This window comes from Nicotiana tomentosiformis, chromosome 7 (genome assembly GCF_000390325.3).
Source record: "Nicotiana tomentosiformis chromosome 7, ASM39032v3, whole genome shotgun sequence".
Lineage (NCBI taxonomy): Eukaryota > Viridiplantae > Streptophyta > Magnoliopsida > Solanales > Solanaceae > Nicotiana > Nicotiana tomentosiformis.
The window spans coordinates 127,871,939-127,896,767 of NC_090818.1; the positions used below are offsets into that span (position 1 = coordinate 127,871,939).

General features: G+C 38.2%; 1 protein-coding gene across 1 annotated transcript; it reads right to left on the bottom strand.

The window, feature by feature from the left end:
• Positions 1–21,182: 21,182 nt before the first annotated feature.
• Positions 21,183–24,095, bottom strand: LOC104089180 (uncharacterized). Its single transcript, XM_009594027.3, has 5 exons — positions 23,970–24,095; positions 22,836–23,098; positions 22,305–22,516; positions 21,839–22,106; positions 21,183–21,593 (listed from the first exon to the last, which is right to left on the bottom strand). The coding sequence occupies exons 1-5, from the start codon at positions 23,992–23,994 to the stop codon at positions 21,288–21,290; spliced, it is 1,074 nt and encodes a 357-aa protein (XP_009592322.1). The 5' UTR covers positions 23,995–24,095; the 3' UTR covers positions 21,183–21,287.
• Between the last annotated feature and the right edge of the window lie 734 nt (positions 24,096–24,829).

Sequence of the window (24,829 nt, forward strand, 5' to 3'; positions counted from 1 at the left end):
GCCTTACTTTACGAGTTTGCGTTGTCTTTAAGTTAATGAAAGAAAGTGCCAAAGTGGGTAGTTTGCAGCAGGTGTGAAACATGCATGATTTTTTATTTCTTTTATTATTATTATTATTATTATTATTATTATTATTATTATTATTATTATTATTATTATTATTATTATTTGAAACATGCATGATTTTTTTTTCTTTTATTATTATTATTATTATTATTAATCAGTTCGATCTTTTCTTTACTTGTCACGTTTGCCTATCTTTATTATTATTATAATTGTTTATTAGTCAATAAAAGCTGCCCCGTGAAAAAAACAAAACATCTCCATTTACTGTGATGTGCACAGTAAAAGATTTTGTAATTCTTTTCTTTTCATAATTAAAGGTATGTAAGGATTAAAATTTAAAATTGTAATAGTACCAGTTCATTTTAGATTGGTGTTTGAGTTTGAATAATCTACTATTTATCTTTTGCTAAAAGTGTTTGTTTTAACTTTGTTTTCATGAAGATTAAGCTTTCTATTTTTCTGAAAATTTTGAACTCAAATTTTTCTAAGATTAAGAAAATTTGTTTCTAAGAATCTTACAACTCAAATACATATTTTTTTCGGCAAAAACTGTAGTTTTTAATATTTCAAAACAAACCCACCTAAAACTTCTCAATTGCATTTTGTAATATTCTACTATTTTCATGTAATTTACTAATTTCTTCTTAAACGTCATTGATCTAGAAAGATTCAAGAAAAAGAAATCGCTCTTGAGCAGGTTGTTTTCGACTAGATCTAGAAAAAATCTTGATTTTGTTGGGTTAGCTTTTTGGAAAAAATGGCGGTCAGAGGAAAAAATCCTCTACCAATAAATAGATTAATCTATTAATCTCAATAATCTCTTTCTTCATATATGATACTGTCTGTTTTATATCTTAAACTATAGATATGAAAGAAAAAAAAAGTTAATTTGATCAAGTAAGAGAAAATTTAGTTGTTATAGAACAAACCTAGTTATGATTGTGATTAATATTAAAGCAAAATGAGGTAATTGGAAAATATATATCTCAATGATTTAGTTCGCTTTCATTGTCAAACTTTGGGCACATTGACAATGACCATAGTGGTGCTCCATCGTAATAAATCAACACCACTTCAACTAACCATGTTGATATTTTATAGAATCAAATTAGAACTACATGTTCTTACCCGTCAAAATTTATCCGTAATCAATTTCATATCAAATTAAATTATTTAATCTTAATAATTAAAAATTAAAGTGATACGACATGTTCATACAATCCTACAATCAGATGTTGACAACTTCTTTAACCGATTCTACAATCCTTTCAACTTTGTCAATAAGAACAAGAGAAAATCAAGAATCATAAAATTTTAATGGTTGAAGGGAAGTTTTGGAGCAATAGTAAAGTTGTCTCCGTATGACGTATATGTTTACGGGTTCGACCGTGGAATCAGCTATTGATGCTTGCATTATGGTAAGTTGTCTGCATCACACCCCCTTGGTGCGGTCCTTCCCCGAACCCTATATGAATGCGGGATGCTTTCGTGCACCGGGCTGCTCTTTTATAAAGGAAAGTCTTGGAGCAATAATAGAGTTGTCTCCGTATATGACCTATAAATCATGAGTGTGACCCGTGAAATCAGCCACTGATGTTTGCATTAGGGTAGACTGCCCAAATCACATCCCTTTAGAGTGCGTTTCTTCCCCGAACCCTGCATAAATACGGGATACTTCGTGCACCAAACAGTCCATTTATATAGAATTTTAATGTTTCAAGATATTAAAAAATCTTAGACAAATAAAACTCGTTTATCCTCATAAGACTAAATAGCACTATTAGTTGTGAGAAAAAGAAATGAAATCTTTCTCCAAAAGGGAGAAAATTCCTAGAGATCTTAGAGCAATAATATTTGTCGGACTCAAGTTGATTGCTTAGCAATAACGTGAAGCATTAAATGATTGGGATAACTTTGGCAGTTTTTAATCAACAAATTTCACCGTGTGGTTTGGAACCATTCTAAACTTTTATTAGGAAGAATTAACATGACATGTGAAAATGAAGTGTCCAAATTACTTGTCGGAGTGGAGAAAGTGATTCAAGGAATCTTTTTTTCTTTGGACATAAATAATTCATGGAATCTAATTGAATAATTTTGTAACGTCCACGACGAAAATAGAATTGACAGATTTTTAGGCCGGTAAATTTTTGAAAAATGGCGAACATGTCACCTTTGGCAATCCAATATAGGAAGAGTAAACTGAAGAACTTAGCAAGACAAAGCTCAAGTTTACATGAACGCACATTTTTGGCTCGATGGCTTAACCTAAGGGACAAATCTGTAAGGCCTATTGAGCTAAAGCGGATAATACGTCTCATAGATTCGGACTGTGACAATTTTCTTGCAAATGAAAGGTCAAATTAAAGTATTCATAAGACAAGAAAAGTTGCTCAAGTGATAAGTACTCTCTAACTCGGGTATAGACCGCACGTTCGAATCACTAAGGAAGCAAAGCAGGAAACTTCTAAATGTGGTGTATAAAACAAATTGGACGAATATCCCTATGTATGGATTGTGCTATTATTAATTCACACTAGTGGAAAAAATATTGTGGTCAACATATGTTTGTCATTGCAAAAGATATATGATATTGAAATTTGAGATGTAGCATTGGTCTTTGTAGCTAACATTAAATAGGTTTTCAGTGATTGCGTAGATTGAAATTGTTTAATCGGCAAAGCGTCAAATATATCCCTATATTTTCGAAAATAGTCTAAAAATATCTCTCGTTATATTATTGGGCTATATATATTCTTCCTGTCATACTTTGGAACAAATATACCCTTATTTTGGATGGAGTGTCATGTGTCAGCACCAGATGAAAACGACCCATTTCTTTTTTTTTTACCCGGCCCGTTTTAAAAAACTCATCACCTGACCCGTTTTAAAAGTTTTTTTAAAGCATATATTTTGCAAAAACTAGAATTGTTTTTGTAAAAACTGGAAAAAAAAAAAAATTGCAAAATATATATTTTTAAGACTTTTCAGTTTTTTTAAAGTATTTATTTTGTAAAAACTGAAAAAAAAATAATTTTTTTAAAAATGCTTTAAAACTGAAAAATATATATTCTGTAAAAACTGGAGAAAAAAAATTTTGCAAAATATATATTTTTCAGTTTTTAAAGTATTTTTTTGTAAAAACTGGAAAAAAAAAGATTTTGCAAAATATTTTTATTTTTTTAAAACTAATGCATATGTAGTCCACTGCTTTAGGAGAGTCTTTTCTTTTCCAATTTTTTTTTAAAAAAATTCGATTTTTACAAAAACAATACTTTAAAAAAACTGAAAAGACTTAAAAATATATATTTTACAAATTTTTTTTTTCCAGTTTTTACAGAATACATATTTTTCAGTTTTTAAAGCATTTTTAAAAAAAATAATTTTTTTTCAGTTTTTACAAAAAAAATACTTTAAAAAAACTGAAAAGACTTAAAAATATATATTTTGCAAATTTTGTTTTTCCAATTTTTACAAAATATATGCTTTAAAAAAACTAAATTTTAAAATGGGTTGGGTGATGAGTTTTTTTAAAACGGATCGGGTAAAAAAAAAAGAAATGGGTCGTTTTCATATGGTGCTGACACGTGGCACTCCATCCAAAACAAGGGTATATTTGTCCAAAGTATGACGAGAAGTGTATATATAGCCCAATAGTATAACGAGAGGTATTTTTAGACCATTTTTGAAAGTATATGGGTATATTTGGCCCTCGCCGTTGTTTAATTTGTGTCGTGGGCGAGATATATAATCTTTAGATTTAAGATGTAGCATTGGTCTTTGTAGCTAACATTAATGTGGTTTTCCGTGATTACTTAGATTGAAATTGTTTAATGTTTATTTAATTTGCAAACACTATTGAAGAAAATGTATGACATTTAACAAGTTAAAAGGCAAATGTTAAATAAATACAAGTTCCTCACGTGCAAGAATGAAGAGTGACTCACTCTCCAATATAAATAAATACTCCCTCCGGTCCATAATAAGTGATAAATTTATTTTGGGTACACCCATTAAGGAAATACAAAATTCTAAATAAAAATAGTTAGTGTGACTAAACTACCCTTAATTAAATATTACAATATAGTTAATATGAGGAGTAAAAGACTTTTTAGGGATACGTACATAAGGGTAATTTTGAAAAAATAAATTAAATTTTTTCTTGATTATATAAATTGATACTTATTTTGAACCAAAATAAAAAAGCAAATTGATCACTTATTGTGGATCGAAAGGAGTAATAAATATTGAAGCTCCTTGCCATTACAAATTTGGTCACTTTCCCTGTCATAAAATGAAATCACTTTCTTTTGTTATTTATGTTCGATCCACTTTGTTCTGAGAAAATGGATCATTGTCTCCGTGTGGTTTGTAGGTTATGGGTTCGAGCCATGAAAATAGTCATTAATACTTGCACTAGGATAGGCTGTTTATATCACATCTCTTGAGGTACGGTCTTTTCCCGGACTCTGCATGAACGCTGGATGATTTGTGCATCGGGTTGTCCTTTAAAATGGGTCCTTGTCTCCGTGTGGCCTATAGGTCATACGTTCAAGCCATGGAAGCAGTCACTAATGCATTCATTATGGTAGGATGCCTATATCACAACCCTTGGAGGCAACCCTTTTCCAAATCCTGCATGAATAAAATGGGTTTTTGTCTCCATGTGACATATAGATCATGGGTTCGAGCCGTAAAAGTAGCTACTAATACTTGTATTAGGGTAAATTATCTATATCACACCATTTGAGATGCAATCCTTCCCTGAATGATATATGAATGCGAATGCTTTGTACAACAGACTACGCTTTAAAATGGGCCTTATCATGTATGTCTTACGGTTAGACAAACTAGAATGTCATTTCCTAACCATTCAATTTCTTCTAAACTAGTCTTTGAATTAATACACAGATATTTAGCTAGCGTTTGGTCATAGATTTTTAAATTTATTTTGAAAAATCTGATTTGGGTGAAGTTTGTTTTGAAGATGAAAATGTGTTTGGACATCTGTTTTAGGTGAAGTTTGGTTTGAAAAAATATGAAGCATGACTTATACCCACAAGTTCTAAAAACTATCACAAATACCCAACAATACCATTATCAATAACATTCATTATATTATCGCAAATCATAGTCCTGAACATAAATAAATTTGATACAAAATTATCATTTTTATAATAAACTACATGACATACCATCAGATGATCGAGAAGACGAAGCAACATCGTTACAAAATAATAAATGGTGGACTCTTTTATAAAATATAAAAGTTTGGGGCAATTTTTAAAAAATATAATAGTGATATTTTGGCCCAAAACTAGTTATTGAGCTGTTTTTGGATTTGGGATTTGGGACTTGGGATTTAGTCAAAATGTAGGCAAAATTTATGGTCAAACATGTGTTTGCCAAATAATACCCAAATTTATTTTGATAAAATTTATGGCCAAACGGGTCTTTAATATTCCGGGACCATTTCAACCAAGTTTGTGAGAGATATTTTGTAGTAATAGTAGATGATTCTTTTAGAGCCACATGAACATATTTATGAAGTACAAAAAAAGCAATAACTTTAATAGCCTAAAGGCCTTTATTTCTGCAGTGAAAAACTAAATTTTACTCTAAAAGTCACGTGTTTTAGATATGATAAACCATTTGAAAGAAATATCTACGGCCTGTTTGGCTAAGTTTTTGTTGGCTAAAAGTATTTTTTTTTTTCATAGTTAAGTATTTAGGTAAGCTATTAGAAAGGAAAAAAAAAGTGTTTTTGAATAAAGGCAAAAGTAATTTTTAAAAAGCAGGAAAAGTAATTATTCCTAAAATACTTTTTGAAAAGTACTTTTGAAAAAAAATATACTTAGAAGTACTTTTTAAAAATCTTGGTCAAACACTAATTGCTACTCAAGTATTTTTAAAATAATTAGTCAAACACAAACTGTTTCTCATTAAAAATTTTTTTTCTTAAATTACTTTCAGAAAAATATTTTTTAAAGTAAGCTAATTTTAGAAACTTGGTCAAACAGGCTACTAGTCTTTAAACTTCAATCTTCTTCATTTCCAAATGCTTTATTCATCTAAGCAATTGTGTAGCCACTCTTTGTCAAAATGGTGTTGTAGATAAAAGGAAATATAAACATCTCGTAGAAATCTCTAGATCTTTAATTTATTGGAGAGAGTGTTCGTCAATTACATATATGAAAGATCTAATAATAAGAGAATCTATTCAAATTCATACTTGAACATGGTAATATCAACTATACTTTACTGTACAAGGCCCATGCAGAGGAAATGCCTTATCCCAACGAATAGAAAATACTTCGCTCCGGACAACATAGGAATTAACACATTTTTTGGGAAGAACATAGAACAGTAGAAGATCCAGCCAAGTTTTCTTTTATCTCATTCATTTATAAGTGTTGAAGATCATTTCAGGAGACTAGAGAATTTGTCTTTTGGACCACAATTCCACAACAGAGAGACCGACATAATTGGTTGTTCAACACAAACTTTAAGACAACTGCTAGCCCATTATACTTGATTGCAAGTTATAGTCAAAATCTTATTGTATTGACTACAACAAAACATTCACTAACCCATCTTATTTTTTTTATTCTGCCTCTTTGCTATGCCCAGCTCCATCATCCAAACAATTATTATAACCCATCATAAATATCAGTCTTTACTTTCTCAATTTGATAGTTCATGTAGTAAGATTGGTATTACATGCACTTAATAGATTTATTTTTAGTCAAGATATGATTACACAGAAAAAAAAAAAAAAAAAAGAAGAAATTTTCACTATACATGGCGGGGCGTTTTACTGTACATTACTCCATTGATAATGGATTTTTTTTAGTTACCAAAAAAAATAAAAATCAATTTTCTGTTTTTGCTTGTTATGCATCTTTCCTTTTAAGAATTTGTGGAGTATACTATTTTTTTTTTTGTTTTTTGTGAGAAACTAGAAATTTTATTTATATAATACTACGTAAGTTCAAACATAGGATCCGTGGAGTATACTCCATTTGTTACAATTCCTAGACTAACAGAAAACAAATAATTAAAAATCATAGTAAGATGTATCACATCAATTATGTAATGACTGGTTTTACAAACGCGTAGTCATTCAATATACAAAAAGACTGTCACTATACAAAAATATACAAATAGACTGTCACTATACAATTTATATACTAAATAGACTGTCACTATACAATTTATATACTAAATAGACTGTCACTATATAAAAATATACAAAATAGATGTCACTATATAAAATATATATAAAAAAGACTGTCACTATACAGAAATATATAAAATAGATGTCACAATACAAAATATATATAAAAAAAACTGTGGCTATATAAAAAATATACAAAATAGATGTCACTATACAAAATAGATTGTCACTGTACAATTTATATACAATAGAGTGTCACTATACAAAAAATATACTAAACAGACTGTCACTATACACAAAATATACAAAATAGATTGTCACTATACAAAAAATATACAAAATAGAGTGTCACTATATAAAAAATATATAAAATAGATATTTCGGGCTATTAGATGTAATATGTTTATTTCGGAGGGACAGTTCGGATCAATGAAGAAAAATATGGACTATTAAAATTTTGAGGGGTTATAGAGTGTCATTTTCTCAAAGAATTACGAAGTAGGAATAGATTTGGGCTACTAGTGCAGTGTGTAGAGGATACTGGGTTTAGGATTAAGTTCTGGGCTTGCTAATGAAAGATAGATGAAACTATAGAGTGAGCCGTGGCCTGTGTGGTTGGGTTTCCTTGTAGAAATGACACCAGGTAGTCATTCTAGATGACTGCTATTTAGAAATTAGTCAGTATCTTGAATTTCGGTTTTTCAGTTCAATTTTTCAGGACACAAAGTCTTGAAGTTAAGATTTTTAGTTCAAATTTCAAGACAAATTAAGTATCGGCTAATCCCTGAATAGCAGTCCTAAAAATGACTATTTGCTTACTTCTCCCGGTTTCCTTAGCCTTTGCTATTTTGAAACAACACCCCTCCTCCCCACTCGCTATCTCGGGTTAAAGTCAAAACTTTGAAAAAATATTTGACTGTTAAGAATAAATTACAATAAACATGAGGGTCAAAATTAAATGTCACAAAGCACAAGCTTTTAATTTTTAAAAAAATACTTTTTTTCTGAAGTAAAAAATAGAATTTTGAAGCAAAAAGGAAAAAAAAGAAGCCTTATTTCAAAAAACAATGTACGATTTATTTCATCTCTCAAGGTTAATCCCAAAACTACTGTCTAAAAGTTTTTCTCCAAACCTAATTCCTGAAAATTAAACCAAAACCAAATCCAATCTCTCACTTGTCATTTTCATGAAATTTTAAGCACAATTCTGACCCCAAATAGTAAACTCAAATAATTTGACATGACTGCGTTTTTCAATATTCAAAGATTACTTCATACATACTCAATTTTTTTTTATGTTGGAAACGTCTAGTATAGCTAAATAAAATTTATAAATTATTACAAAATGGTCGCCGGCCGGGCTGCTTCATGCTCTTCTTTAGCTAAGTATTCTACATCAATACGAGAATAGATATTACTTAACTACAAACATTTTTTAATTAGATATACAGTATCTAAAACTCATATGTTGCGACTTATTTAGATTCGTATTCAGTAGTCCATTAGAAGTAAAGCGCTTCCTCTCAGCCATTTGTTTACCCTAAAAACGGATAACAATTGAATTTATATGTGATTTTAAGGATATGTGAATTAATTCAATACGAGTAATTAATGACATTAGATTAAGCAAATAAAAAATGTAATAGATGACCAAACCAATGATAAGGGTGATTCCGAGCTCGGTTGATGGCTCGATGAAGAACCTGCCCTCGATTCTAAGCTTATACTTATGAGGAACTTAAGAACAAGAATAAGAACTTTGAACAACAAAGAGAATTGAAATAAATTGCCTTGATATACTACAACGTGTCCTCTGAATAATAATATTTCCCCTTTATATAGTAGGGGAGTTTTACCCTAAGTATAATTCTAAAAAAGGTAAAAATTTTCTGTTTCGCTAATCACTGCTTTTCTGTCAATACGGGCCGAGATTCACACTGTGATATCCGGTTGGGCACCCGGAGGACATGACCTCGATACCCCCGAGGGCAAATATTTTGCCCGAGACCCGATACGAGGGCTCCTCGCTCTGACTCTGATTCATTACGGTCACGTTACTGCTCCGTTTGGCTTACCGGGAAATCGAGGTGTTCAGTGGGCCAAGTTTTACCCGTATACAGATAGTCCCCTCGTTTCTCAGAGAGTAGGTTTGCCGAAACGATATGAAACGACATATTACTCCGGTTCCTTCCTTTGTACGTTATGACGAGGGAGGCGAAACGTCCCATCAATCGCGTCGTTCTGACTTCGGACACGTGTCGCTCACCAGTAAGTTGCATCCGAATGCGAAGCGCCGACTGTTTCCCTATAAAATCTTCCCCCTTTTGTCCCTTTTCTACTTTTCGAACAAATAACTACCTTCGAGCTTTCCAGCCATCATCAAACCTTCTTTAAACCTTCATATCTTCATCCTTGTTCTTCAATTTCCATAACAATCTCTAGATTTTTGTCCAGATTTCCTTCAAATCTCCATATTCTGTTCTTCATCTTCAAAACTCATTTTTCTAAAACTTCGTGTTCATTTCTCAAATTTTCAAACACTCCCCCAGATGATAATGGCAAAAATATCGAAAACCGTTCCTCAAAAAAGTTGCCTTTTCATCTTCTCAACCGGTCACTGGTGCTGAAGCGGTTAACCCTGAGGTGGTTTCCCTAGAAACGACTTCCCCCATTGTGGCTGCTAACGAACCGGCCGCCAAGCCTCCCTTGTCAGTGTTCATCCCCGAGGGCTACTCGATTGCAGATGACTTTAAAGTCGAAAAGCCTTCATGCAAACAGGACCGGGGCGAAGAAGTCCCGAGATATATATGTTCTGTGACCGAGAACGTTCTTCCCATAGTTCGTAAGGACTGAAATTAGGAAAGCAAGAACGTAGTAGTACCCGGGCCCGAGGACGTCGTTAATACCCACGTATATGGGTACTTAAGTGTTTACACTTATCCCTTCACGTTGGGCCCGATGGATCCGATCGTTCTAGATTTTTACAAGAGGTACGAGGTGTGCCTCAGGCAAATCCACCCATCATTGTGGAGGATCGTGACCCTCCTTTGTTACTTCGTGAACAAGACCGAGTCTCGAGGGGGACTGATTAAGCTTACTCGCCGGCCCAGTAAGGCCCCCTTCTCCAGTATCGATGAAGTCCGGGGCTGGCAAGGACACTTTGTCCTAGTGAAGATCGAGGATTTGATCCCTCCAGAATACATGCCACTCCCCGAGAAGTGGAATGCGTCTCGTAAGTGCAACTCCCTCTTTCAACATAAAAAATTCTTCTCCTTTCATTTCTATCTTGTTATTTATGCTTGTGGCTGTGCAGCTGTCGCCCGGGTTATGAATGCGGTTCCCCGGTTAAAGAAGTGGATTGAGAGCATATGTACTCAGATGTCCTACTTCGAGCTCACATGGCGCGTACTCTCGAAAGACCGATGGGAAGCCCGTTCTCATGGTAAGGCCTCTTTCCGAGTAGCCAACACTAAGTCTTCACATTTTATTTTACTAATTCCTCTATCCTCTATGTTATTGCAGGTTTGCCTAAGACCACTGAACTTAGGCATTTGGAAGGGGATAAAGATATGCCCCAATCCGTTGATCCCTCCGTTGCTTCCACGGAGGGAAAAAAGAAGAGGAAAAGAAAACCCTCCGGCTCACCGGGCTCTGAGGTGAAGAAACCGAAGAAACGGGCACTCCGCAAGCCCAGGAGGGGCTTCAGTTCCCGGGTGCCTGACTCCGACTCCCTCCTCCAGCTTAGGGACGAGCTGGAGGATGAATCTATTTTTGTAACCCACGAGACAACCTATACCGAGGATTGGGATGCATCCGAGGGGGAGACTCACGAGATCGACCCCCCGATATCCGAGGTGAAACTTCCTAGGATGACGGCTCTACTCCAAAGGAAGCACCCAGCGTAATCGAGATCTCGGGGACACCCTCCTATACTGAGTCTATGCTCGAGGAGGCCTAAACGAGAAAGGAGAAATCCAACAAGGGGGCCAGGGTGCGGAAGATCCCCTTCACTCCTTTTTCGACGGAGTGGACTCGTCCGCTTTAGAAGAGTACTCCGGATCTAGAAGTTCCAAAAAAGACACCTCCTCGGAAGCTGGCGTCCGAGTTCGTGCCCGAAATTAGTCAATTAGTTCCCTGCTCTGAGCATGGACCCTGGCCCCAAGAGATCGATTATACTGACCGTCCCGGAGGATGCTTGGGTTTTGTCCGCTCCTATGGGGGTGGCTAGCTACCTCCGATGCCTGGTGACCAAGGAGGACCAGGAAAAAATGAATGCGGTGAACGTGCCATGCCTTTTCAATGAGGCGCAACAGGTGCTGAACCGGGTAAGGCATTGTTTCCTTCCATCTATTACAGTTATATATGTTTGATGTTTCTCATATTTTCTTTGTCTTTTAGCAGGCCTCGGTACTTCATCACGAGAGTTTCCTCCGATATCGGGTTGAAGTCAATCAATTCGAGCTCGAGATCAAGGAGCTTGCCCAAAAAAGGTAAGCTTCTTAGCGAGCAACAGAAGGGGGTCGCCAAGAACCTCCAGGCCGAGCTGGATGCGACTCAGAAAGAGGCATTGGCCTTAATGCAGGAGCATGCAGACTTGGTGGAAAAGGTAAAGGTTTTCGAAGTTAGAAACGAAGGTCCGGTCGCAGAGGCTAATAAATAATAATTCACAGGTCCAGCAGAAGATCGACCAGATCGACCAACTCTACAAGGAAATGGATGAGATCCAAGTGCTAGCCGACGGGTGAAAAAATAAGATGGACCCGTTGGCCTTGGAGAAGGGGACTGCCCAGGCCAAGCTGTCTTCGGTGGAAGTTCAGCTTCGGGTGGCGAAGGAGAAGCCGATGCACGGGCTCGACAAAATGAGGACCTCCAAGCTCAACTAGGCTCGACCATCGCTGAACGGGATGCCCTTGGCAAGGAGTTCAAAATAACGAGGTCCAATTTGGAAGCAACCTCAACTGATGCTGACGAGATGGTGGCCCAATATAAGGCCGATGTTGAAGTAGCCGAGGCCCGCCTGAAGACTACTGCTGAGTATGTGGGGCTTCTTTCCCTGAGGAGACCCTCGAAGAAATACATGCCCGAGGCTTCGATCTATCTGCTGAGATCGAAGAGGCAAAAAAGCTCGAGGTCAAGGCCAAGAGACTAGTTGAACCCCGAGGTGAATAGGGCTCCGGGGGCTCTGAAGAATCCGAAGGCCCCGACTGTTCTGGTGACAAGTCGGGTTCCCGTGAAGACCACGCAGAGATGCCTTAGGATTTTTCTTTTTTGTTTTTATATCTTGTATATATATTATATTGATATCGTTTTTATTAGCCTTTGTAAAGATATTCCGGAATTTATAAAGTTATCTTCAGCATCTTTTTATAATTGTAAATATTTCTAATACCTTAGCACAGAATCAAACGTAGTAATAAGTCATTTTTCGTAGGTCCGAACAAGACCTGTCCTCGTTGCAATTTTCATTTGAACTTATGGAAGCTCGGAGTGACCGGAAATTTCCCCAAGATTCTTTTTAAAATAATTTTAGACTATATCTTTGTCGAGGGTAACCTTTGAACAGGTTTAAAATTTTGTTGAAGGCCTTATATTTTGATTACGGGTTTCGGATGTCTTTGAGCCATTTTTAGGGTGGCTGTAGCCTTTTAGGTTTGGGCACTACTTAATAGGTTTTGTGCCTCCGAGTTTCGATAACCCGAGCCTCCCGAACTTATCTTGGACGGCAGTCCCCGAGTGGGGGTAGCCCTTTGGGCTCAGATAAGGGTGGCCCTTGGGCTCGATAGTTCCCGGGTAAGAATAGCCCTTAGGCTCGATACTTTTAAGAAGCAAAAAATATTTGTTAGCAAGGTAGAAACTTTATTTCATTTCTCTGTGTAACGTACAAGATTGTAAGCGTGTAAAAGCTCATATTATGGCTAAGGTGGCCTATGCGGGCACATTTCATTTGACCATTTGGCCCTTACAATAAATCCTATCCACCTAGCCTAGACTGTTCAAGCACAAAGTTTCTTTCCTTTCTAAAAATCTTGACCCGAGGGTGATGCCCCTAGTATTCGAGGTCGAATTTTGAGAGGGCTCGAGTATTGTTGATGTGACCATTGACTCCGATTTAAAACCGGTCTTCGACTCTAAGTTAGTACGATTTATTATTGCCTCATTAAAAACCTTGTCGGAAAACCCATTTGGGACAAAATCAGTTCAAGGGAAAAGAGTGCAAAGCGTGCTTTCAGACCCAATAGCTATATTCTCCTTTGGATGTTGCCTACAAGTGTTATCCCAATTCGTAATATAAAAACAGAAAGTGAATGAGGTCGTAACTTAGCAGTAACGTCATTTTAAGTGAGTCATATTTAAGTTGTTTGGTAGCTGTACGCCGTTTCCTGCTTCGAGTTTATACGAACCATTACAGGTAATACCGATGAATCGATATGGTCCTTCCCAATTTGGTCCCAGCTTCCCTTCATTCAGGTTCCGGGTATTCAGTGTTACTCTTCTTAACACTAAGTCCCGATATTGAAGTGTCGGAGGTTGGCTCTTCGGTTATAATATCTTTCTATCTGCTGCTTCTGGGCGTCCAACCGGACTAGGGCGGCCTCGTACGTCTCATCCAGTAGTTCCAGGCTTGTGCTCATGTCCTCAGTGTTTGATTCTTCAGTTGCATATCGGAACCTGAGGCTCGGTTCTCCCACCTCAACCGGTATTAGAGCTTCGACACCATAGACCAATGAAAACGGAGTGGCCCCGGTACATGATTTTGAGGTCGTGCGGTATGCCCACAATACTTCAGGCAGAATTTCCTTCCATTCATCGGTTAACCTTTTCTTAAGTTTTTGAAGGATAGTTTTGTTCGTCGACTCCACCTGTCCGTTCCCACTAGGGTGATAGGGTATTGACAAGATCTTTTTGATCTTATGGTTCTCAAATAATTTTCTTACATTGATGCCGATGAAGTGCTTCCCGTTATCACATACTATCTCGGCCGGTATACCAAACCGGCATATTATGTGGTCCCAAATGAAGTTGATGACTTCTTTTTCCCGGACCTTCTCGAACACTTGAGCTTCGACCCATTTAGAGAAATAGTCAGTCATAAATAGTATAAATTGAGCCTTATCGGATGCCCATGGTAGGGGACCGACGACGTCCATTCCCCACTTCATGAATGGCCAAGGCGACATGACCGAATGTAGTAACTCCCCGGGTTGATGGATCATTGGTGCGTACCTCTTACAGCCGTCGCATTTTCGCTGAAAGTCCTTCACATCTTTCTCCATGTCGATCCAGTAATAACCGGCTCTAATTATCTTACAAACCAACGATTCTGCCCTCGAATGGTTTCCGCAGGTCCCTTCGTGAACTTCCCTCAAAGCATATTCAGTGTCTCCCAGCCCCAAGAATATGGCGAGTGGGCCATTGAACGTTGTTCTGGACAGAGTATCTTTGGACAGGCTAAACCTGGCTGCCTTCGTGCGCATGGCTCTTGATTCTTGGGATCCGAGGGCAACTTCTCAGTCTTCAAGTCGTCCATATACTTGTTTCTCCAGCCCCAAGTTAAACTCGTTTAGTTTATCTCGACATGGCCTTCTTCCACTACTGACTTCATGAGTTGTACGACCGTTCCCGAGCTAAATTCATCGTCATCAACCGATGACCCCATGTTAGCCAGAGCATCAACCTCGCTATTTTGATCCCGGGGCACGTGTTGTAGGGTCCATTCCTTGAATCGATGCAGCATTACCTGTAGTTTGTCCAAGTATCTTTGCATTCGTTCCTCTTTCACTTCGAATGTCTCATTGACTTGATTTACCACAAGGAGGGAATCACACTTAGCTTCGATCACTTCGGCCCCCAGACTTTTAGCTAATTCGAGACCTGCAATCACGGCCTCATACTCGGCCTCATTGTTAGTCAACTTCACAGTTCTAATAGATTGCCTAACTACGTTATCCGTAGGCGGCTTCAACACAATGCCGAGTCTAGACCCCTTTGCGTTCGAGGCACCATCCTTAAAGAGGGTCCATATTTCCCGAGGAGGTCCCCGAGGTTAGCGAAAATTAATTTTCGACTTCGGGTAATAAGGCCGGCATAAAGTCGGCCACGAAGTCTGCCAAAATTTGTGATTTAATGGTGGTTCAGGGTCGATATTCGATATTGTACCCTCTAATTTCCACGGTCCACTAGGCCAATCATCCCAAGAGCTCTGGTACTTGCATTATGTTCCTCAATGGGTAAGTAGTTACGACACATTTGGGATGGCATTAAAAATATGGCTTTAACTTCCTGGAGGCTCTTAGCAAAGCGAGCGCCAATTTCTCTAGGTGAGGATACCTTGTTTCGGCCTCGCCTAGAGTCTTGCTAACATAATAGATAGGAAATTGCGTACCTTCCTCTTCTCGGACTAAGACTCCACTTATCGCTATCTCGGATACCGCCAAGTACAGGTACGACTGCTCGTCTGCCTTCGGAGTATGAAGTAAAGGTGGACTCGAAAGGTACCGTTTGAGTTCTTATAAGGCTTGCTGGCACTCAGGGGTCCACGAAAAGTTATTAATCTTCTTCAATAATGAGAAGAACCGATGGCTCTTATTGGAGGACCTTGATATGAACCGACCCAGGGCGGCTATGCACCCGGTTAACCTCTGAATGACCTTGACATTGTCCAACACGGTGATGTCTTCTATAGCTTTGATTTTGTCAGGATTGATCTCGATCCCCCGGTTGGACACCATGAATCCAAGGAACTACCCGGACCCGACCCCGAATGTGCATTTCTCCGGGTTCAGTTTCATATTGTATTTCTTCAGTATGCTGAAGGTTTCATGCAAATGTTCCAAATGCTCCTCTACTCATAGGGACTTAACTAACATGTCGTCAATGTAAACCTCCATTGATTTTCCTATTTGTTCTTCGAACATCCAGTTTACTAGGCATTGGTAAGTGGCATAGGTATTTTTTAGTCCGAACTACATTACATTATAGCAATAAGTGCCGAATTTAGTGATGAAGGAAGTTTTTTCTTGATCGCCCGGGTCTATCCGGATTTGGTTGTACCCGAAATAGGCATCGAGAAAATTGAGTATCTCGTGGCCGGCCGTCGCGTCGATCATGAGATCGATGTTAGGCAAAGGAAAAGAGTCTTTAGGGCATGCTTTTTTCAAGTCTTTATAAACTGCTCACATTCTTAATTTATTTTCCTTTTTAGGCACTACACTACGTTAGCTAACCAATCCAGGTATTTAACTTCCCGAATGGAACCTATTTTAAGGAGTTTGGATACCTCGTCTTTAATGAATGCATGCTTGATTTCGGACTGAGGCCTCCTCTTCTATTTAACCGGGTGGAACTTTGGATCCAAGCTTAGCTTATGAGTAGTTATTTTTGGCGGGATCCCTATCATATCAAGATGGGACCAAGCGAAAAAATCTATGCTAGCTATAAGGAATTCAATGAGTTTTTTCTTGAGCTCGGTAGTTAACCCCGTGCCCAGGTATACCTTCCGATCGGGCAAGTATTTGAGCAATATGTCTTTCTCCCGCTCCTCGACCATTGACTTGGTGGCATCAGAATTATCAGGGGCGATGAATGACCTGGGAACTCTGTAATCATCATCCTCCCCCGCTTTTTGCTTCTCCGGTTCGGTCGGGGCCGGTGTCAGTGATTGCTATTTAGTTTCTTTCTTCCTAACTGACTCTGGATTCTTTGATGTCGAGAGGGCGGACATCGGGATCACCTTATCGATCGTGAACATTTCTTTTGTGGCCGGCTGTTCTCCGTAAACTATTTTGAGCCCTCCCGGTGTGGGGAACTTCAATGCCTGGTGCAGTGTCGAGGGTACTGCCCTCATGTTGTGAATCCATGGCCTTTCGAATAGAGCGTTATACCTCATATACCCCTCAATGACGTAGAACTTCATTTCCTGAATGGTTTCGCCGGTGTTCACTGGCAGGGTTATCTCCCCTTTAGTAGTTTCACATTCCATGTTGAATCCGTTTAAGACCCGGACCACGGGCACTATTTGGTCTTGTAGACCGAGCTGCTCTACGACCCTCGATCAGATGATATTGGCCGAGCTACCTGGATCAATCAACACACGCTTAACTCGAGATTTATTTATGAGTACAGAAATTACCAGGGAATCATTATGCGGTTGCACGATGCCTTCAGCGTCTTCATCGTTGAAAGAGATGGTCTCCTCCGGCATGTAATCTCGGGTTCGCATTTCCCTTGTAATGGACACCTTAGTGCGCTTCAGTATTGGCCCCTGGGGATGTCGACTCCACCGATGATCATGCTGATGACTTGCTGAGGTTCCTCCTGCTCGGTCCGCTTGTTGGAGTCCCTATTCCTGAAGTTATTTTTGGCTCGATCACTCAAAAACTCCCGGAGGTGTCCGTTATTGAATAACCGGGCCGCTTCTTCCCTTAGTTATTGGCAGTCTTCGGTACTGTGGCCGTGGGTGCCATGATACTTACATATTAGGTTGAGGTCTCTTTGGAAAGGATCGGAACGCAATGGCCGAGGCCACTTGGTATCTTTGATGTGTCCGATGGCTGATACGATGCCGGCAGCATCGACGCTGAAATTGTACTCCGATAGCCTTGGTGCCTCCCTGGCCCCAATTGGCCTGTCGATAACCGTTTTTGCTTATGATTCCCCAGTTATTATGCCCTCGATCGCTTTTTTTTTTCATTCTTCGCCGGGTTACGTTCGAATCCACTGCCTCTTCGATCTCTGCTATACGGTTGGTACCGATCTCTGTTCGATCTTGGTTCATGATCGACCGCTCTTTTAGACCTGTCATTAGTTCTGATGGGATACACAGACCCAGAGGGGGCCCCGAGCTAATCATCATCCACTCTGATTTTTGATTGGTACCTGTTATATATGTCAGCCCAAGTTACTGCCGGGTACTCTATCAAATTCTGTTTCAGCTGGTGTGAAGCTAAAGAGCTTTAGGGGTTGCGTCCTTGAGTGAATGCTTGAACAACCTAATCGTCCGCAACCGGGGGCAGATCCATCCTTTCTATTTGAAACCTGGACACAAACTCCTTGATCATTTCATTATCTCTTTGCTTGACTTTAAAGAGGTCGGATTGTCTGGTCTCGACTTTGCTGGCCCCGACATGAACTTTTATGAAGGCATCCGTAAGCATAGCAAACGAATCAATAGAATAGGGGCAGGTTGTGATACCGTATCATTGCTCCTTTAGACAGGGTTTCCCCGAACATTTTTAGTAAAACCGACTCGATTTTGTCATGTTACAAGTCATTTCCCTTGATGGCACACGTGTAGGAGATCACGTGTTCATTCGGATCCGTGGTCCCATTATACATTGGAATTTCATGAATACAGAACTTTTTTGGGATCGGTTTCGGAGCTGCGCTCGGAGGGAAAGGTTTTTGGACGAATTTCTTGGAATCCAAGCTTTTCAATATCGGGGGTGCTTTTGGGATTTGATCAACCCTAAAGTTATAGGTCTCCACTTTTTTGTCGTTGGCTTCGATTTTCTTTTCTCCCGATTCCACCCGTTTTTTGAGTTCCTCAAGCATCTTTATTATCTCGGGGTTGGTCCCGGATTCAACTTCACCCGGCCTTACTGTGGCCGGTTCATTCCTGTAGTGTTTTCCCGGGATGGATCGGGGTCAACTCTGCCGGGGGCACGACTTTGGTTCTGCAACTGAGCTATTGCTACCTGTTGAGCCTGTAACATTTCGAAGATCACCCGCAAATTAATCCCATCACCTTCGTCGTCTTCTGTACTCCGGGCCATCTATCGGGCTCCCCCGCGAATGTTGTTTTCGAGGTCGGTAGGCAAGTTTGCGTCGATAGCTACATGTGAGTTAGCATCGATCAGGTTTGCGACTGAAACTCCGTTGGGGTCAATAGGGGGCACCTTGTTGCCGGGCACTACATTGTTGTTCTCGCCATGGTGATCAGACTCAGCATCAACGTTTAAATGAGTAGATTGAGAGTTCGACATTTTTAATTTAACCTGAAATTAAAATCTCAAAGAACAAGTGTAAAATAGAGTGCGTAATGAAAATTTGTATCAAATTACCACTATTATCCCTAGCCCCACAGTGGGCGCCAAACTATTTACCCTAAAAATAGATAACAATTGAACTTATATGTGGTTTTAAGGATATGTGAATTAATTTAATACGAGTAATTAATGACGTTAGATTAAGTAAATGAAAAATGTAACAGATGACCAAACCAATGATAATGGTGATTCCGAGCTCGGATGATGGCTCGATGAAGAACCTGCCCTCGATTCCAAGCTTATACTTATGAAGAACTTAAGAACAAGAATAATAACTTTGAACAACAAAGAGAATTGAAATAAATTGCCTTGATATGCGTGTTATAATGTGTCCTCTGAATAATAATCTCTCCCCTTTATATAGTAGGAGAGTTTTACTCTAAGTACAATTCTAAGAAAGATAAAAATTTTCTGTTTTGCTAATCATGATTTTCTGCCGATACGGGCCAAGATTCACGCCATGATATTCGGTTGACCACGGACATCACGACCCTCTGTTAGTCTTGTGTAGCTGTTTGATAATGCCCTCCAAAGTCTTAATCCTCGAACCAGACCCGGAGGACATGGCCCTGATACCCCCGAGGGCAGATGTTTTGTCCGAAACTCGATACGAGGGCTTCTCGCTCTGACTCTGATTCATTACGGTCACGTCCCTGCTCCGTTTGTCTTACCGGAAAATCGAGGTGTTCAACGGGCTTGATTTTATCGTATACAAGATTGTATATATTTTCAAAGTTCGATAACAAATTACAACCATCCCGGCCAGACATAAGTATTTCTCTATAACTGTCATCTCTGCGATTTTTGAAAAATTCCTTTAATGGAGTATTTATCTAATCAAAGATGGATTAAGAACGTCACTGTTTCATATGTAGAAGTTTCAGTTATTTTAATGAAGTTTTATCAAACTAGCTTTCTTCTTGTACTATATCGTGTTGTATCAAATAGATGAGTCTATCAAATAAGTTATTTCTGCTGCAAGAAAGTCAAGTTGATTTATCAGCCTGCTACGTCATGCTCTAATGCCGGGACAAATACAAAAATAATAATAATAATATATCCAGTGTATTTTTGCAGGAGAGGGTGAGGGATATTTAGGGAGAGCAGTGTGTAAAGACTTTACTTCTACTTGTGAAGGTAAAGAGACTGTTTCCGATAGATCCTCGGTTCCTAGGACAAAATAAGTTACAATTTTAAAAACATGAGCATGTAGCATGCCATTTGAGGCTGTTCCCTATTATTGTTGGGACAACAAAAAAATGTGATATGTGGGGAATTAATTGTTAGATTTGCTGAAATAATTCACAATACTATTAATAAATAGAACATATTTTTCGGGTAGAGCTGACCGAATGACATTCTCCTCGTTTTTCCTCTTGTAAGTGGTTCACGATTTCACATACTAATTATGCTAAGATTATAATAAAAGAATTACTTATGAGTTGATTAATAATGGTCGGGTGTGATATTGTGATTAATAAAGAAGGAATTACTATGCGATGATTAATAATGACTTAATTATCATGTATGAATTAATTACTCTACATTAGTTTTGCAAAGATTTTCTTCCTCATGTACATGGTCGAATATAGAGTTCCATCACCGGGTTCATCTGAACCTGGTAGTTCAAACGCGACATATTAATTTATGAGTAAAACTACACTAAAGTTACAATAATTTTTAAAATATAATGTGTTCAATTCTAATAACCTTAAACGTTAAACCCATAAACTTTGAATCCTGGATCGTCTCTTTGCTCATATAGCCAATCAAACTCCGCATTAGTTATACGGCAATAAAATTTGATGCCGTGCTAACATAAATGAACATAGTCTATCTGCAAATTGGAAAAAACAAAAATACTATACAACAAGAACCACAATAACAAGGCCATATTGATGATGAATATGTATTAGTTTCAGCTAGGATAGGGTCCAAACTGCCATTATATAAAGCATATTAATGCATAAAATGCAGCAATTGGAATCATAGTATAAGCATTATAGAACAAAGTTTTCCCCAAGTAAGAATGTCTTAATAATCTTATCTCCCATTCCATCTGCATAAGGAAACAAGTGACCACCACCTTTAAGTTCATGGTATTGAATCCATGGTAGTCGTTCTGCAATATATCGTTGCAGAATGACAGGTACAAGCCCGTCCTCATCGCCTTGCCATAGATGAACGGAACATTCACCATTAGGGAACGGATTTTTAAGATTCATCGGATCAAATTCCCATGTTCCAAAGCCAACCATTGCATCGCGGTGAAGTGATTCAAATTCCCCTTGTTGTCTAATTTGTGCCTGAGATCATACACAAACAAATAGGTATAATAGGCAATCTAATGCGAGAAACACTTTATAGCAGAGCATATAATGCATCAAGGTGCAAAGCATGACAAATATCTAAACTAAAGGCAGCAGCAAAATACCAAGTTAACAACAACAACATACCCAGTATATTTCCATACTGAGCAGGGTAACGTATATGCAGACCTTACCCCTACCTTGTGGAGGTAGAGAGGCACAACAAAATACCAAGTTCTTACCCGATATTGTTCTTGAGAGGCAGCAAACTTGGGTCCGAGTTGTCTATCTTGAGTGAAAAGGATATCAGGGCTGTGAGCTGCAACACTAGAAGAAGGGAAATATTTCTGAGTGTTCCACCAGTAAGTTAACCATGGAAGATAGTGAGCAACCCGAAGAGTCCATTGATCCGGGAGAAGCTGATCGTAGTATGATTTTCTAGATAAATTTGCAGGGAAACTAGGCCACCAGTAGTTAACCACAGGTGTTAGAAGAGCCGCTCCTGCCAATCTGTTATAGATAGCCGAAAAGACAAGAAATTCAATCATAAGCTATATTCAAGACATAATTTAATAAACAAAAGCATGCTCTCAGACAGATGGTTATATACTTCAACATGGTATCAGGGTAGGCAGAAGTCCCGGGTTCCGGTCTCTTTAAGAGCAGTTTAAACAGCAGCAAATGGTAGTAAAAAGTATTGAACAATACCTATGAGGAATATATTTGAGGCAGCCCCAAACTACTTGACCACCCATGGAAAATCCAACAACATAAAATTTGGATCCCAATTTCAATTGATCAGCTAACTCCTCAACATCAAGAGCTAAACTCTTAGGTGTTCGTTGTGGATGAGGATCACTTTCGCCATAACCAGGTCTATCAAATGACACAATATATATTCCCAAACTCTCAATAACATCCTGCACCAGAATATATTATTGCAACCATTATTATATCGAATTTTTTGGAAAATTCCTAGGGTAACCCGCAATTGCTACCTGTCGGGTGCGCATCGGGTAACTTGCTTATTGTGCAATAACTTGCAAACCACTAAACTGCACTAGGTAAGCCCGATGCAACGAGCTCTGACTGAGGAGACTGATGGTGTGGGGAATCGATCCCATGTCTCCCATGTGGGAAACCACTCATCCAACCAACTCAGCCAGCCCTTGCGGGTATTATTGTATCGATTTAAAACCATAAAATTGCAAGAAAAAGAAGAAAGGTAAAACTACATACAGGAGAAAGGGTGCTGGCAAGAACAACATCATGTTTGCAGCAATCAAAGCCATGGATAAACACTATTTTGTATTTTGCTTGGTTTTTAGGAACACCTTGCTCTTTATAAGCCAAATGCCTTCCGTCGGAAAGTCTTACTCTTGGTGCAGTAATTGGAGGACCATTTTGCGAACCACAAATTTTCGGAGGAGGTGGCCGAATTGCTTGATATGCCAATGCTAAGAACCCAATGAAGAGAACTACAAGTACTTTCCCAGTTATACCTGAAATGTTCACATATGGTCACAATCTGCAGAAATTTATCAGAAAGAGAAAAATTGTGCATTTACAACAAACTTGAGAGGTAGAAGATAGTTGATTGCTCAAGAACTCTATAAAGTATTCCAACAAACAGAGCTTAACAACCTTCCTCTTACTAAACTTTAATTGTACAATGGTAGTGTTTGGCCAGTTTGCGCGCACCTTGATACCTGCTACCTCCCACATACCAGCATAGATACCGGATAACTCATCCCAAGACTTAGGCGGATGGGAAAATAATGGCCTAACATGTATTTTCTATGGTTTTACCTACTCCATTGATCGCTAGACTCGTGCAAATTGAGGGATGCAACACAAGGCCTTCCTCTTACTAATTTAAACAAGTCCAACTAATAAGAGAAGCTAAAATTGAGCATTATGTTCACTTTGGTAGACTGACAAAAGCATCTGCATATACAACAACAACAACAAAAAATCCAGTGATTTTATACATGTGGGGTCTGGGGAGGTTATTTCCGATAGACCCTTGGCCATAGAAATGATGAAAAAGAGTAATAACAACAAGTAGAAACAACAACAACATAAGAATAAGATCGAAGCAGAAGAAAGCAGAAACTCTAGGTAGTAATAACAATTTATGAATAAAATAACACATGCTCAAATTCTTTAACTTTGTAGCACCTTGGGACAGCCCCAGAACCTATCTCATCAAAAAAACAAAACTAAAAACAAAAAAAAACAACATTTCACATAATCAAAGACAAAGTCGTTCAGTTTCTTTAATTGCTTAGACTAATCAAGTGAAGACACAAAGTTCTCTACATATATCTACAACAGCTAAGGGAAGAAGAAAAAAACAGAGAGAAAAGGAACCTGAGGTAGCATGGGACTCTGCCATCTCTGTGAAACAATAGTTGTGATTCTTGTTGATGTCTTTTTTATACTATTATTATCCTAATTTCCCAAGATTTGGCTTCAGTCTGCTTTTATAATAAAAAAATTATAAAAGATCTAGAAACTAACAAGTACAACGAGAGGTTGTTTGTTACCTTACCCCATGTGCACTGTGTCGTTGGTCACCTAGGGAATGAGGGTCTCCCCCTTGTTTGGCAGATTATCCCAACGTACACTCAAACTAGGCAATTACTGCATCTGTAATGTTATTCTGTAGCGCTGACTTTGGAATATATTTGTGTGACTATAATTTTTTTTTTTAATTCTTTGGAAAATTCATAGCCGCTATCCTTTGGGTCCATACTGGACAATCTGTTCACTGTACAATAGCTCGCAAACTATGCAGGAGATGTAAACGGCACTAGGCAAACCTAGTACAACGAACTCTGACTGAGGAAGCTGCTGGTGAGGGGAAGTGGTCCCAGGTCTCCCATGTGAGAAACTACTCATACAATCCTTGCCGGTGCTATAAATTATTTTATTAAAGATAAAATTAAAAGTTTAAAATTAAAATATTTTTAAATAAAAAAGTATGATATGCTATTCGAGACAAATTAAAAACAAAATATGATACATAAATTGGAAATGAGAGACAAAGAGAGTACTTGTTAGCCACTTGACCTCGGAAAAGTCTAGACTAGTCTACTTATTAAATTCTCTGGTACAGATTGAGTTAATGAATATATAAATGAAATCTAGGTGTCTATAAATGAAATGTAGATGTCTACTAATATGCATCAATCCAGAATTAATGTAGATTATATAAATCTATTGTATTT